The sequence below is a fragment of the Physeter macrocephalus genome, unplaced genomic scaffold (assembly GCF_002837175.3).
Source record: "Physeter macrocephalus isolate SW-GA unplaced genomic scaffold, ASM283717v5 random_83, whole genome shotgun sequence".
NCBI classification, from domain to species: domain Eukaryota; kingdom Metazoa; phylum Chordata; class Mammalia; order Artiodactyla; family Physeteridae; genus Physeter; species Physeter macrocephalus.
The window spans coordinates 95,558-112,163 of NW_021145369.1; the positions used below are offsets into that span (position 1 = coordinate 95,558).

At 49.9% G+C, this 16,606-nt stretch overlaps 1 protein-coding gene across 5 annotated transcripts in view; it reads right to left on the reverse strand.

The window, feature by feature from the left end:
* The window catches only part of PLEKHM2 (pleckstrin homology and RUN domain containing M2), a 42,690-nt gene that overhangs the window by 18,314 nt on the left and 7,770 nt on the right, over window positions 1–16,606 (reverse strand). For 2 of the 5 annotated variants that reach the window (XM_055082328.1, XM_055082327.1), the window contains exons 2-5: window positions 13,204–13,305; window positions 12,959–13,063; window positions 785–891; window positions 285–394 (exon numbers count right to left, since the gene is read on the reverse strand). In XM_055082328.1, the coding sequence (XP_054938303.1) occupies window positions 285–394; window positions 785–891; window positions 12,959–13,063; window positions 13,204–13,305 (424 nt within the window). Of the gene's footprint in view, window positions 1–284; window positions 395–784; window positions 892–1,412; window positions 1,505–12,958; window positions 13,064–13,203; window positions 13,306–16,606 lie in introns of those variants that run through there. The other 3 variants (XM_055082329.1, XM_028483869.2, XM_024125436.3) reach the window with 3 other exon arrangements.

Consider the following 16,606-nt stretch of genomic DNA (forward strand, 5'->3'; position numbering starts at 1 on the left):
CGCGCGGGCTCAGCGGCCATGGCTCACGGGCCCAGCCGCTCCGCGGCATGTGGGATCCTCCCGGACCGGGGCGCGAACCCGCGTCCCCTGCATCGGCAGGCGGACGCGCAACCACTGCGCCACCAGGGAAGCCCAAGGGCGCTGGCATTTTAACAAGCCTCCGCCACTGGACACCACAAGGCACCCGGCCTCCCAGGCGGACCCCGAGGTCACACCTGAGCCCCAAGCTGCCCCCAGGGAGGGCGGGACTGGTCCCTTCGCCGAGTCCACCTGGTGCTACTCACTGCGTCCCAGGTTGGTGGCCACATGCTGCAGCACCTCGATCTGCTTGATGGCCTCTCTCCGGGTGAAATGCACCACGAGTACCCAGTAGCCAGATGACAGGTCTTGCAGTCTGAGAAAATAGGACAGGAGCTGCTATGACCTAAACGGGGCCACCCTGGGAAGCTGCAGTCAGTTGGTCCACCAGCCTTCGTGTCAGGAGGAAGCTCAAGGCTGAAAGCAAGGGATTCCCAGCGGGACCCACAGGCAACCACCAGGCCTTCACACCACCATTTCATGTGTCGCTAATCCTTTCCCCAGTCATTCATGCCCGCTCAGAGACGGATTACTGGGATAACCCAGACAGTCTGCAGCCCACCTGAGCGAGACAAATCATTTTCTGCTAGGGGAAAGAAGAAATAAAAGGCACGCAAGGTGAGGGACTTGCCTCTGGAGGCCCCTCACGGCCTCAGGGGTCCTGCCCTGCTGCCCCGCACAGCCCTCTCCGGAGGCCCCTCCTCACCCATAGAGCAGGGCGTGGTCCAAGTGCTCACACAGACGCTGCAGGACCTTATCGTGGTTCCGGATGGCAGGGGTCTCATCTTCACATGCAGCAAAGTAGCTCTGCAACTGAAAGGAAGGAAGGAAAAGTTCCCCCAGATTAGAAATGGATAACAAAGAGGAGGGCCATGGAAGTTCTGGAATCAAGAAGGTAGCTGAGAAGACCAGTCAAAGGATGTATCTGTGTTGACGAGCAGAGAGTCGACCTCAAACTGCCTACACCAACTGCATGTTCCAGAGGGCACAGGAGGACACCTAGAGCCCAGTCCCCACGAGGCACTCAGTAAGTGCTTGGCACGATGACAGCCTGATGCTGGTGAGGAATTCATGGTCTATGATGTGGGTCTCCGGTGGTACCAGGCTTCAAGCCAGGGCCACCGAGCTACACAACTCCAGAGGCACTACCTACAGTGCTATGTATATAAATGAACACTCAGTGCCCAGTGTAAATCGCCCTGCCCCGCCCCTGGAGTTGGCCACGCAGTGGCCCTGCCTGGAGCTGTCCCTCTGCACAAACTAAGGGCTGATGGACATGGGCACCTGCTCCGACGGCCTTCTTGCCAGAGGCTGACATGGGACGCTGGACTTACCTGAGGAAGCTGGCCAGGCTGGATATGGATCCAGGTACCTGCCAGGCTCAGGTCAAGCCCCACACCAAGAAGGACACTGTTCCCAGGCTGGACTAAAAAGAGGAGATTTGGCCAGTAGGCGAGATAAGCTGCAGCGCTGGGGAAACCCCCGCAGGCTGATGGAGGCAAGGGCAGCTCGCCCAGCTCCGTTAAGGCCAAGAAAGCCCAGCTCAGGACTGAGTTCTCTGCAGCCACAGTGAGGAGGGGGCCCTGTCAGACGAAGCGCCGGGAGAAAAGTCTTTCCCACTTCATTGGGCCACACTCTGCTCTGCCGCTGCCCTTCTAATGGCCAGAAGGGGGAAGAACACACAAAAAAGAGCACTCATCCCTGTACACCGTCTCAGGTTTAAGCTCCTGGCTCTGGGGAAACGTGCTCCCAAGTTTTTTCTGGAAGCAGTGGTAGAGACAGCAGCAGCAGACAGGACACATCGACCACGCCAGCAAGCACGCGCTCTTGGCGAGAAGCCAACAATGCAGCTCCCACAACAAAAACAGCTTCTCTTACTCTGTGGCCTGGAGTAAGCCCAGCAGCCCTGCTGGCCCCGGACAGGCCTCGGTCCTGCAGGGTCTGCCCCTCCTCCCAAGAGGCAGGCAAAACAGAGCCCCAGGAGGAGAGGTTTCTAGAACTGAAAGAAAGAGCAAAGAGCCTACGAAAACTGCAGTGGCCGAAGGTATGCCTGCACGGGTTAGTACTGAGAACCATGACATCGGGGGCCAGCTTTTTTTTTTTTTTTTTTTTAAATTTCAAAATCCAAGTAAATCTGAGATCAGAGATTCTTAGACGTTAGAACTGGAAGGATCTTTAGAGAACTAGTACAACTCCCTTATTAAAGAAGGAAAACAGAGGCTTATTTATTTTCTTGATTATAAAAGTAGCCACACCCACCATGCTTGAAAAACATGGAAAAGTTTAAAATTTTACTGATTTATTTTTAAACAGAGAAGGTGACTAAGGCCAACAAAGGTTAAGTCCTTCACTATGATTTTCAGCTAAGTGAGGGAGCCACGGCTGGAACTCGGACTCCTTTTTCAGGTCAAGATACCTTAAACAATAAATATCCTGAAAGCAGTATTTGCTCATTGTAAAAGTTTAAGCAAGCATGGAAGTGTGTATAAATGTAAAGACCTCCTCTCCCCTGTCCCCCACTGTGAACAGCCTGTGTGTGTGCCCTCCCAACTCTTTTCCTGCATACATAGACTTAAAAAAAAAAAAGTGAAATGGGATCACGCTGTACTCATTGTTCTGAAACCTTTTTCTTAACAATACGTCAAACGTATACTTCCATATCATTATATACAGATCCACTCCATTCTTTTTTACAGCCACAAGTGTATTCTAAAATATGCTGTGCCATGCTTTAACTGTTGTTAGGTATAGCTGTTGTCTCTACTTCTTTGATGTCACACACAATACCGCAATGTACATCCGGGGATGCCTGGGTGGGTATTTCTGTATGGTGGAACAGTATATAGAGTGGAAACACAGAGCTGAAGAACACACATATTTACAATTTGGCTGGGTCTTGCCATTTGCCCTTTTAAAATGTTGGATTGATTTACACTCCGTCATGCTGGCCGACACTGGATATAATTAGTCTAAATTTCTGCCAGTCCAGTTGGTGAAAAATAGTATCTAATTGTTTCAAATTGTACTTCTCTGATCACTAATGCAGTAGAACATCCTTATTAGCCATTTGTATTTCTTTTTCTGTGAATTGCCTATTTAGACCTCTGCCCAACCTTCTGGTTGCTTTTTTTTTTAAAGGGTACAGCCACTCTGGAAAACAGTTTGGCAGTTTCCTTCTTTATTCTTTAAATTAATTAATTAATTAATCAATTAATTAATGGCTGTGTTGGGTCTTCGTGGCTGCGCATGGGCTTCCTCTAGTTGCGGCGAGTGGGGGGCTACTCTTCATTGCAGTGTGCGGGCCTCTCCTTGCGGTGGCTTTTCTTGCTGTGGAAAACAGGTTCTCGGCCCATGGGCGTCAGTAGTTGTGGTGCATAGGCCCAGCTGCTCCTTGGCATGTGGGATCCTCCCGCACCAGGGTTCGAACCCGTGTGCCCTGCGCTGGCAGGTGGATTCTTAAACACTGCGTCACCAGGGAAGCCCTGCTTGTCTTTTTCTTAGTGCTCTGTTGAAGCTCTTTGTTTGTTAAAGTTTTAATCTTGTATGTTGCTATGTGGGATGTTTTTGTTTTCGTTTGTTTTTGCCCAGTGTCAACTGACCTTTCTTTTTCATTTTATTTTTCAATTGGCCTTTAAACCTTGCTTATGGCGCTTTTTTTTTTTCCTATTGAGAAATTCTTATTTTTTTTGTATAGTCAAATCTGTCAATCTTTCCTTTATAGTTTCCCATTTTTCCCAGTCTAATATTACAAAAGTACCTTTATTCTTCTATAGTTTTAGGTCTTTCTTGGTTTCTTTTTTAATGTTTAGATCTTTATGTGTTGGCATGAAGTGAGGATCCAGCTTTATTAATTTCTGAATGGAGAACCCATTTTCCACATTTATTAGTAGTCCCCTACTGATTTGTGATTTAATAAGCCATTTTTCTAGACTATTTTGTTTAATTGATCCATTGTTTCTTCCAGTGTCAGTCCCCTACTTCTAAGTATTTTCACTTTATTCAACATTTTGATATGGACAGAATGAGGCCACCCCATTCCCCAAGCATTCTTTTTCAAAACTGTTTTGACTATTCTGGCACATTCTTTTAGAATAATATTTCATTACAATTACTTTCTGGATTTGGAGGTGAATTATACTGAATCCAGAGATTATTTGGAGGAGAAATGGTATTTTTGCAAAACTTGAGTTTTTCCATCCAGGGACGTGGAATTTTTTTTTCCATTTATGCATGTCTTCTTTTACATCCTTTGCTAAGTTTTCCAGCTTTCTCTGGATAGGTCTTGCACATTTGAAGGGGAGAGGCTGCATACATACACATGGTACTAAGAGTTAGGGAACAGTCTGTAACCAGGAGACAATTAACCAGGAGACAATTTCTGCAAAAAGTATAATAGAAAGAGTGTATAACACGGTGGTGAAGAGCAAGGGCTCTGGACAGGAAACATGGGTCCAAAGACTGGCTCTGCTACTACAGAGCTGAGTAGCTTTGGCAAATTACTTAACCTTCTAACCCTCATTTTTTTCTCAACTGTAAAATGGATTCAAAAGATTGTTTAGAGCTGAGCTGTCCAATACAGTAGCCACTAGCTACATGTGACTATTTGGATTTAATTAAATTTAAAATTAAACAAAAGTAAAAATCCAGTTCTTTAGTTGCACTAGCCCCATTTCAAACGTTCAGTGGCTAGTGGCTACTGTACTGGACAGTGTAGATATAGATAACTCCATCATTGCAGAAAGGTCTATTGGTTTAGGGGATCAAATGATATAAAGCATGCAAAAGGCTCAGCATAGATCCTGGCAAGCAGCGAGTGCTCAGTAAATATTAGCCAAGATTCTTTTATCTGTCTGTCTATCTATCTATCTATCTATCTATCGGCTGCGTTGGGCTTTCTTCGTTGCTGCGTGCGGGCTTTCTCTAGTTGCGGTGTGCGGGGGCTACTCTTTGTTGCAGTGCGTGGGCTTCTCATTGCAGTGGCTTCTCCTGTTGCGGAGCACGGGCTCTAGGTGCAAGGGCTTCAGCAGTTTTAGCACACGGGCTTCGGCAGTTGTGCCCTGCAGGCTCTAGAGCGCAGGCTCAGTAGTTGTGGCGCACGGCGTGTGGGATCTTCCCAGACCAGGGCTCGAACCCGTGTCCCCTGCACTGGCAGGCGGATTCTTAACCACTGCGCCACCAGGGAAGCCCCTTGTATGCATTTCTTTTTTTTTTAAACATCTTTATTGGAGTCTAATTGCTTTACAATAGTGTGTTAGTTTCTGTTTTATAACAAAGTGAATCAGCTATACACTTGTAGGCGGTGTGCGGGGGCTACTCTTTGTTGCGGTGTGCCGGCTTCTCACTGCGGTGGCTTCTGTTGCAGAGCACAGGTTCTAGGCAAGTGGGCTGCAGTAGTTGTGGCTCGCGGGCTCTAGAACGCAGCCTCAGTAGTTGTGGCGCACGGGCTTAGCTGCTCCACGGCATGTGGAATCTTCCCGGACCAGGGCTCGAACCTGTGTTCCCTGCATTGGCAGGCGGATTCTTAACCACTGCGCCACGAGGGAAGCCCCAAGCCAACATTCTTAAGAATAATGAAGCCACAGTGACGGTTCACGCAGCATTATTTACAATAGCCAAGCTATGGAAGAAACCTCAGTGTCCATTGACAGATGAATGGATAAAGAAGTGGTATATATACAATGGAATATTACTCAGCCATAAAACAAAACAAACAAACAAACATAACAAAACAGAAACAGACTCATAGCTACAGAGAACAAACTGGTGGTTTGCTAGAGGGGAGAGGGGTGGAGGGATGGGCAAAATAGGTGAAGGGGACTAAGAGGTACAAACTTTCAGTCATAAAATAAATAATTCACGGGGATGTAATGTACAGCAGCAGTCCCCAACCTTTTTGGCACCAGGGACCTGTTTTTTTGGAAGACAATTTTTCCACGGACGGGGGCAGGAGAATGGTCTTGGGATGATTCAAGCACATTACGTTTATTGTGCACTTTATTTCTATTATTATTATGTTGCAATATATAATGAAATAATTAAACCACTCACCGTAATGCTGACAGGAGGCGGAGCTCAGGCGGAAATGCGAGCGATGGGGAGCGGCTGTAAATACAGATGAAGCTTCGCTCGCTCGCCCGCCACTCACCTTCTGCTGTGCGGCCCGGTTCCTAACAGGGCATGGACAGGTACCGGCCCGTGGCCCGGGGGTTGGGGACCCCTGATGTACAGCATAGGGAATATAGTCAATAATATTGTAATAACTTTGTATGGTGACTTATCATGGTGATCATTTTATAATGAACAGAAATATCGAATCACTATGTTGTACACCTGAAACTAATATAATATGGTAAGTTAATTACACTTCAAATAAATAGAAGAAACAGTGAACCCATATTCTTAGCCACACCAATGACACATCACTTAGCTAAACGTAAGTTCAGAGGCAAAGAAGACTCAGTGATGTTCTCTGCTCTCAAGAACCAGTATTCTGTTCACCAGCTCATTAGCAGGTGGTTCCAAAGCCTATTCTCTAACCACTCTTTTACAGCAGGTTGATAAAAATTTTCCATTATCTCAGGGAACAAGGAGACCTTCAATCAATGTGACAACCCAGCACAGTTCTTGAGAGGAGCAGGAAGGCGAAAGGGAGTGTCTCTGAGTCAGTGACGGAAGAATTTCAGGAGCTCTGTCAACAGCTTGAGCTCACACTCTGGGAGCTGGCCAGAAAGCACCACATAAAGATGCACAGCTGAAGTCTTCTTCCCCCGCCATGGAGAGGCAGCTGCGAGGAGCCACTCACGGCACCAGGAAGGTCACAGGCTCTGAAAGTGGGAGGAGAGCAAACATCGAGGCCTCATTTGAGGGCCCCTGAGCAAGCGAATCAATGAAATGAGGATAATGGACACAATGCTGCCTGGAAGCACAACTGCCAAATTTTATTCCAAGTTACTCTTCAGTTACACACAATACTTGCGGGTGGAGCGACCACTGGCTGTAATTAGAGCCATCATTTATTGAGTGCTTGCTATGTGCACTAGGAAGGCGGCAGACAACTTGGATTTAAATGTGGGCTCTGCTACTCACTCACTGTGTGGCCTTGGGCAAGTTACTTAACCTCTCTAAACTCAAGTTTCCTGCTCTACAGCCCTACAGGTTGTGTGAGGGTTCAGATGATACCTTAGCTGTTTATCAAGGAGCATGATGCCTTGGAAACACTTCATAAGTGTTAGCAGCTGTGATGACGTACTTCACAAACACTACTTAACTTAATCATCACAGCAACCCCATAAAGTAGGTCACAGAGCTAGTGAGTGGCAGAGGCAGATTTTAAAGCCAGGTCTTTTCATACAACCTGGCTTCAAGATTCCCCGAGTGAATGACGTATCCAAAGTGTTGTTCTAATATGCTGTTCTAATATGTTGTAGGAGAACCCAAGAAAGTGAAACGCAGTCCCCTCTTTTTTAAGTCACAGGAACTAAAAAGCCCATGGTGCACGTGAGACCAGTGTCTTCTGCAGCTCTGCTTCTTGGAAGATGGATGGAGGAGAAAGGCTGGTGCGGCTCCTTTAAGAAGAAAGCTTGCCTGCTCTCTCCATCCTTTTGCCCCACGTTGGCCTCTTCCCAGCAGTGAGGAAGTGTACTGTTTGGTTAAATCAGCCACAGTTGCTCCAGGAGGAGCTTTCCTCACTTCTGGGAAGAAATTCATCCTGCTGATCAGACTGCCAAGTGGTTTTGAGTGTTTCCTTTACGCCCATGAAAATCTGGGGAAAAGGCTGAAAATTTCAGAATTAGTAGGGGTCTAGAGCAGGGGTCAGCAAACTATGGCCAGTGGGTCCGCCTCCTATTTTTGTATATAAAGTTTTATTAAAACACAGCCACACCCATTTGTTTTGTATTATCTACAGCTGCTTTTGCACTATGATGGCAGAAGTGAGTAGATGAGACAGAGGCTGTATGGCCTGCAGAACCTAAAATATTTACTATCCAGTCCTTTATAGAAAGTTTGCCGACCTCTGGTCTAGAGCCTTAAGCAGAGGTGACAAGGAATGCACACCTGTCACAGGCTGGGCCGGGAGAGGTCTCTTGCCCAATGCTCAGTTCAGCAGTGGCCAGAAGAGGAGGCTCGACCCTTGAAGATTCATATATTTCAACAAAGATTTACTGAGCACCCACTATGTATACACCAGCTGCTATTCTCATACAGAAGTCCCGGCCCTTGTAAAATGTAAATCGTATGCAAATACATAATATAGTGCCAGGGATGAGTAATGCTTTAAAAAAACAAAGCAGGGATCAGGGGTCTGTTATAAATATGGGGTCAGAGAAGATCTCACTGAGGCAATGACTACTGAGGTAACTAGGGGAAGAGTATTCTAGTTAGGACAGCATGTGCGAAGGTCCTGGGGCAGGGGCAACCGTAAGGAGACTGGTGTGGCAAGGATGTGAGTGATACGAGCTCAGAGAACAGCCAAGGGCCACATCATGTGCAGCTGTACAGGCTGTGGTAAAAGACTTGGCATTTCATTACTAATCTGATGGGAAGTTATTGGAAGTTACTGAAAACAGGGAGGTAATATAATCCAATATGTATGTTATGAGGCCGCTCTAGCATCTGTGTGATGTATATACAGACTCTAGAAGGCCAAGGTGGAGGCAGAGAGACTGGCTGGGAGGCTATCACCAGTGCAGATGGATAATGGAGGCTTGGAGCTGGCTGTAGCGGTGGAAGCAAAAAAGGGTTAGACTTAAGAGCTACTCTGCAGGTGGTGCCCCAGGGACTTACTGATGGATTAGATGTGGGGAAGGAGAGAAAGAAAGCTGCCAAGGATGATTCTAAGGTTTTTGGTCTGAGCAACTGAATGGCAGTGCCATTTCCAGATCAGCTGGAGTTCTGCTCTGGCCATGGTAAGTCTGAAACATCTATCAGGTATCTAAGTGGAGATGTCAAGGAGACAGTTGTATAAATGGGTCTGGAGTTCAGAGAGAGGTCAGCGCCATCAGCCTTTGGATGGTATTTAAAGTTGTGGAATTGTATGAGATCATCTTGGGAATGCAGAGAGAGGAGCATCTGAGCACTAAGCCAGGGCACTCAAGTGTCAGACCAGGGGTCCTCCCGCAGTCTGCACAACAGGGCCACTTGGGGAACTGGAGGAAAACAGTGCCCAGGCGCCTCTCCAGATCAACCAGAGCAGAAACTCTGGAGGTGGGGCCCAGGAACCAGCATTACTTAGTAACACTCCCCAGATAATTCTAATGCCCAAGCCAGGGCTGAGGATCACTGCTTTAGACTGAGAAGGCACAGGCAGCAAGGCAGGTGGACAGTCCGGACAGTGTGTGCTCCAGAAGCTACATGAAGACAGTCTGCAGAGGGAGGGAATGATCAGTCCATCGGGTCACGTTCCCACATAAAGGGAGGGGCCGGGAACCTTGATGAAACGCAATCAGGTAGGGAAGAAAGCCTGGGAGGAGTCCGCCAGGGAGAGTCAGAGCTTTTTTGGATCCTGTTTCAAGCAAATGAGGTATTTGTAAACTGACACTGATGAGGCAATTGGAACTTGAAAACGGGAGATGTTTGATGACACGGGGTAAAAATTATTATTAAATTTGGTTAGAAGAGAGAAAAGAAGAGGAGAAGGAAGGAAGGAAAAAAAGAGAAGACAGCAATACAGAAAACTCCTTTGACCAGCTTTGCCAAAAAGGTGGCAGGAAAATGGGGGTGGAGTAAAGGAGCCAAGTCCTTGAACAGGAAAGACGGGGTGGGATCCACTGCCCAGGGGAGGGGTGGCCACAGATGGGAGCCCAGGTGGGCTGGTGAGCTTGACGGTGGGAGGATGAAAAAATTCTCATGGGAAGAAAATTTAAAAATAAGCAGGCAGGGCTTCCCTGGTGGCGCAGTGGTTAAGAATCCGCCTGTCGATGCGGGGGAGCCCTGGTCTGCAAAGATCCCACATGCCGCAGAGCAACTAAGCCCATGCCCCACAACTACCGAGGCTGAGCTCTAGAGCCCATGAGCCACAACTACTGAGCCCACGTGCCACAACTACTGAAGTCCGTGCGCCTGGAGCCCGTGCTCTGCAACAAGAGAAGCCACCGCAATGAGAAGCCCGCGCACCGCAAAGGAGAGTAGCCCCTGCTCACCGCAACTACAGAAAGCCCGCGTGCAGCAATGAAGACCCAACACAGCCAAAAATAAATAAATTTTTTTAAAAATTAAAAAAAAAATAAGCAAGGTCCGCTGAGAATGAAGAGAGAGAGAGAATAAGATTTAAAATTGTTTTTAGGGCTTCCCTGGTGGTGCAGTGGTTAAGAATCTGCCTGTCGATGCATGCAGGGGACACGGGTTCGAGCCCTGGTCCGGGAAGATCCCACATGCCGCGGAGCAACTAAGCCCACGAGCCACAACTACTGAGCCTGCGCTGTGGAGCCCGCGAGCCACAACTACTGAGCCCCGCGTGCCTAGAGCCCGTGCTCTGCAACAAGAGAAGCCACCGCAATGAGAAGCCCGCGCACCGCAAAGGAGAGTAGCCCCTGCTCACCGCAACTACAGAAAGCCCGCGTGCAGCAATGAAGACCCAACACAGCCAAAAATAAATAAATTTTTTTAAAAATTAAAAAAAAAATAAGCAAGGTCCGCTGAGAATGAAGAGAGAGAGAGAATAAGATTTAAAATTGTTTTTAGGGCTTCCCTGGTGGTGCAGTGGTTAAGAATCTGCCTGTCGATGCATGCAGGGGACACGGGTTCGAGCCCTGGTCCGGGAAGATCCCACATGCCGCGGAGCAACTAAGCCCACGAGCCACAACTACTGAGCCTGCGCTCTAGAGCCTGTGAGCCACAACTACTGAAGGCCACCGCAAGGAGACGCCCACGCACCTCAACGAAGAGCAGCCCCCGCTCGCTGCAACTAGAGGAAGCCCGCACGCAGCAACAAAGACCCAACGCAGCCAAAAATAAATAAAGAAATTTATTTTAAAAAAATTGTCTTTAAAGCCATGGTTTCCTGAGAGTCGTTGAACTCAGGCCTCATCTCCAAGTCATGCTCCCAGGCCACACCCGGACTGGCTAAGCTGCTCTTCTCTCCCTGTTCCCGGTTCTCCGGGTGCACTTGGGCACCCAGGCCAGGAAGAGCTGGGTTCAGCTCACCCCAGACTCCCACGGCCAGGAGGCCGGTGCTCCCTGCTGAGCCCTCTGGGAAGACTGGCCATCACGAGACCGTGCCAGACCCCGCGGCTGCAGGGACACGGGGGTGGCGCACTTCCGCAAGCCAAGAAATGCCTGACTCTGGGCATTTTCATCAGGGTTAGTCCCACTCTCTGCTCGGAGCTGCCACAGCCAGGCCCTCTCGGTCTTGTCTCTCTCATGGATGCATAACCATGAAACAATTTCTAGTTCTATGGTCGGTACCAAGAAATCCTTCCAGAATTGGTCCCTAATAGGTAACTCCACGGCAGCTGTGAAAGATTAACAATGGCCAAGTGAAAGTGAGCTGGTTCCAGGTGCCCTCCTTTCCTTCTCCCTGGTCAGCTGAGACCAAAGAGGCTGTGATGCTGCCCGGCAAACAGCCGGGGATCTGAAATCTCGCTCCGCTCACGTCTGCACTGGGGCGGGGAGGTGGGGGGTCCGCACGCCTAGGTTTACCGAGCAGGAGAAAAATCCCTGCCCCAGCAAAGGCAGGAGAGGCTGTGAGGCTGGACAGACCCAGGCTGCTGACATGGCCGGGTGAGCTGCCCAACCACCTCGGGGCTCACTGCTGGGCCTGCTCCGCCCCTGCTCAGCACGCAGAGGACACCGACCTTGAACACAGGAGGCTCCCCGCTGCTCAGGGAGGAGGTCGCCGGGTAACAGCAGCCGCTCTACTGGCTCCACGGAGACCAGATGTTTTTAGACGACAGAGTACTTAGAACAGCCTGCCCAGCGCAGGCCTAGGAAGTAGAAATCCAAAAGCAGAAAAGACCCCAGCTGAAGCGAGGTGGACTGCCAGCGGACCTCAGAGCACCTCTTTTACCAATTAAACCAACGATGGCCCCAGTTACACGAGCTCCACTCAAACTCGGAGCCACCCTGAGCTGCAGGACCCGCTTGGACGCCTCCTCCCCGGGCTGCCTCTCACCGGCTGCAGCTGGGGTGCGGCACGGGCGAGGGACGAGGCCTGCGGCAAGTGGGAGGCCTCTGCCTGCCTTGCCTTCGGAATTCTAGCCACCGTGGGGCCCCTGCTGGGTCAAGCTGCACCTGTGGGCCTCGCGGACACTCGCTCTTCTTTCTGAGGCAGACCCTCCGAGGACAGGCAGAGGTCAAGCTGTGTGATACCATTTATTGCTTTTGGGGTTCGGATGTCCCCAAACCTGGATGCCTGGACGCCCCCAGGGAGAGGGACCCCATGAGGGCTCGTCCATGGCAGACACGGCTAAAGAAGGGTTGGTGCGGCCACCGAACCGACGTCCCCACCCTGATCCCGCACCAGCAGTTTGCACTGGCTTCAGACACAGGCTCTCATGGATCTGAAGAGAAGGCCAGTGCTCATCACCCTTCCTCTCAAAAATAAGTGTAAACAAATAAATAAATAATAAGGCAGGCAGGCTGGAGTCTTTTAAATCTTAGCAAAGCTTCTTAAAAACAATAATGCCGGGACTTCCCTGGTGGCGCAGTGGTTAAGAATCCGCCTGCCAATGCAGGCGACATGGGTTCGAGCCCTGGTCCGGGAAGATCCCACATGCCGCGGAGCAACTAAGCCCGTGCGCCACAACTACTGAGCCTGCGCTCTAGAGCCCGCGGGTCACAACTACCGAGCCAGTGTGCCACAACTACTGAGCCTGCGTGCCTAGAGCCCGTATAAATAAATAAATAAATAAATTTTTAAAAAGAGCAATAACGCCTGCTTTACGTGATCCAAGGGAAGGAAGGCTACTGTCGACAGCACTTCTGGAAAGACTCTCCATTGGAATCGAAGACGAGGCTGGGCGCTGACCAGGATGAAGAATTTCAGAATCTAAGGGCATAAGAGCCCTTAGAAATCACCAGTGGTACAAGGGTGGAGTAGAATCCTGTGTGTGGCGTGTTTTTTCAGGCTGTTGCTTGGCTTCCAGGTCTCTGGTGTTTGCGCAGGGACCGCTCGGGAGGGCCTCTTACCGTCTTCCTCTCCCGGAGCCTCTCATTCAGGAGGGTGTGGGGGGCAGTTACAGTGAGCAAGGGAGAGGCTCTCAGTGAATGGAACTTTAACGACTGAATGCACTGAAAATCAGAAAAATAATCACTTAGCCAGAACCCTCATCTCGTGGGTCTGGGAGGCCGGGGCCCAGGGAAGGGAAGACACCTCCTGCACCTCCTGGCTTTGTGCAGTGGTCCTTCTGCTTTACTGCAGCGTCTTGGCCCGGTGTGCTCAGATACCACAGAGGTAGCTATTCCTGGAGCCACTTCTGCTTCCATCCTCCCTGGGGAAAAAGTGAAGGTCAGGGGCACCTGCTGTGACCATCTGGAAAGTGCCCATCCCAGCATCTCACTGAGGAGGACAGAGCAGAAGGGGTCTTGGGCCACTCCCAGGGCTCTATCGAATGGGAGCTGGGAGTTTAGGGGGGGCGATGTCGGGAAGGTTCCAGCCACTTCCTTCCTAGACAACACGAGAATGTCCACAGAAGCTAAGGCCCGCTGGGTGTTCACGGCTCCACCAACCCCAGGCAACTGCAATGTTTCTGACTCATTCTCCTCATTTTAAAATCCCTCACCTGAGATCCCACCCTACCTTAGCCTGGAAAATAGCTCATTCCCAACGACAATCAATTACAGTAGATTATAGAACTAGAGAACCCAGGCATCACCTCTGCACAAGTCCCAGTCAGAGATCCTGCCATTCAGAAACGACGGGCCTGGTTTCTTGGTGGGCATGAAAAACACAGTCCTGCAGCCAATGCCCCTGCCCGGGAAAGGCTTGTGCCCAGGCTGGTGGCATCCTGGGACTGACTGGCACCACCACGTGTAGGGTTGCCATAAAGGGTGTGCTGTTTGTTTACCATGGGCCTGCATTGTTCCTGAAGCAAGTTGGGTGAAATCAACGCTCCTTAACCATTCATTTGCCGCTAAATACACCCAATTATACAGCTTTCTTTCCCACCTCCCAAATCACTGCTCATTAGCCCGTTTGCTGGAGTTGGCAGGCTCTCTGATTTACTGGCAGGTCTGTTGAAAGATATACAGGGGAAAAGCTGAAAAAAGCAGGAACTTGGGAATTCCCTGGCGGTCCAATGGTTGGGACTCCGTGCTTCCACTGCAGGGGACCCGGGTTCAAACCCTGGTCAGGGAACTAGGATCCCACAAGGCGCACATGGCACGGCCAAAAGAAAAAAAAAAAAAAAAGCAGGTACTTGGATTATCCATGGATTTCATTTTTTGCGCTTTCTTTGGAGTGTTGAACAATGACAGCAGGAGGGCACAGATCTCTTGGTAACTGGGTAATCTGACAGAATATGGTTTCCAAAAGCAGTTACATGCTCCTCCTTCCTGGCAGGGGAGTGTCCCAGCCCCAAGGTACTACGATTGTTCTGCCTCTGAACTCAGCACAGGGTTGACCTCTGATGGAGGGACCAAGGGCTCCTTTCAGAGTGGAGGGGAAAATGTAAGAGGCCCTCCCGAGAGGTCCCTGGGCAAATACCGGAGACCTAGAAGCCAACCAATGGCCTGGAAGAACACGCCGCAGGCAGGATTCTACTCCATCCTTGTACCCCTGCGATGGAAGCAGAAGCTGGCAGGAACCTGCTCTCTCGTTTCCGGAGCGCTCACATTCAGTGTTGTGTGTAGCACCGGAGGGAGGAGGGAGGGAGTTTTTCAAAGCCTCATTTTACTCAGTCTTCCAAAGCCTGGGAGCCTTCACTGGCTCTGTGCTCATCTTTCACTTCCCTCTTCCTCGGTCGTATCTGCAATGTGACCCCACCCAGACAACCATACTGTTGCTGAGGAAAATGGCCATCCAGTCACTGTCTAAATCACGACTTAGGTTGAGAGGTGAGACAGTCAGAGACTTTGGAGGCTGAAGGTGTAAATACAGGGTCAGGAAGTGTGCCGAGACCACCATGGATAGGTTCCTGAAGGACATGTGGGAGGGCCTGGGGCAGGGCACACGCCCCCATCCGCTGTGATTTGTTTAACGCTGGTCTGGTCTCGTCTTCTAGAGTGTCAGCCCCGAGAGGGCAGGGGCTTGGTGGGCTCTGTTCACTGCTGATTCCTAGTCACTGGAAGGGTGCCCAGCACAACATAGGCACCCACTTGTTAAATGAACGGGTGGTTTTGTAGCGGACTGGCCCACAAGACTGACCTGTGGGGATGGATTATCTGCTATAATTTCAAGACAGACGTGATGGAGACGGAAAAGGCTCAGGGAAATGGAAAGAGCAAGAGCGAGAAACATCATGGTTCAAAGCCAGATCTGCCCCTTATGAGGGTTAGAATCTTGGGTGAGTTACTTTTCTAAACCGCACTTCCCTCATGCATTAAACAGGGATCCTGATCCATCCTGCAAGTCTGTTGTGAGCCTGACTGAGGAAGTGTGTGTGAACAGCAGGCGGTAAGTGCATTAAATGCAAGGATTCTTCTGCTATGATCACTCCCCTTCCTGTTGGCGTGTCTGGACATTTCACGCCTCAGTAGTCTGTGACACCAAAAATAAAGAACTTAGGGTGAAGTGTGAACAGAAGTTGACTACTTTCAAAAATTAAGTGTGGATTTCAAGTCTACATTAGTCCTTCCCTTGCTCTTACATGTTACTGGGTTTCTTAGACTCTTTTAGTTCTAACTCTGAAGTACAGATAGCCAGGGAGCAGGGGCGATTATAGGAAAGGACCACTTTCTTCCTTATACATTTCTATAATGTTTGTGACTACTTAGAAGCAAAAGGAATAAAGATGAATTACAAATACATAAGATGGGAGAATGTCTCTGTGGCAGAACCAGGTGCTTTGCTAGAAAGCAGAGGAGATGTTCTTGGAACCCTAGGTGGTCATAACAACCAACAGATCAATGACCTAAACTCTCAGCTCCAGCCAAATGGACTGTCCCAGAAACTGTCCTTATTCCCCTGCCTCAAATGGAAGTTCTAGGACATCCAGACATCAAGCAGGCAGCAATGAGGAGGAGGACGGGGCTGGAAAGGAACGGTCACCCAAACCAGCCCCAGGGAGGAGAGCGCTGGGCCCAGGGTCCCTCACTTCCCCTTGTACTGGGGGGCGGGGGTCCCTGCTCCATCAGCATTGAGGTCACCCGGGAGAGCTTCTTATCAAAGGGGGAAAAGCCCCGTTGCTTCCCTTGGACATAAGGGCACTGCCAGCCTCAGAGGCACCGCACTCCCCTTGCCGTGGTGGCAATCCTGATGCCAGAGATGAGCACTGAAGACTCGAGGGGGGAGAACGACCCACCCAGAGTCCCCCAGCACCTACAAACGCCCGCTTGCTCCTCCCACAGTGCTCGCACCAGAATACCAGCTCCTTTCTTTCCACGTGGAGACGTCCTGGCCACTCCACCCTCGTTCAGCATCAGCTTTTAGGCC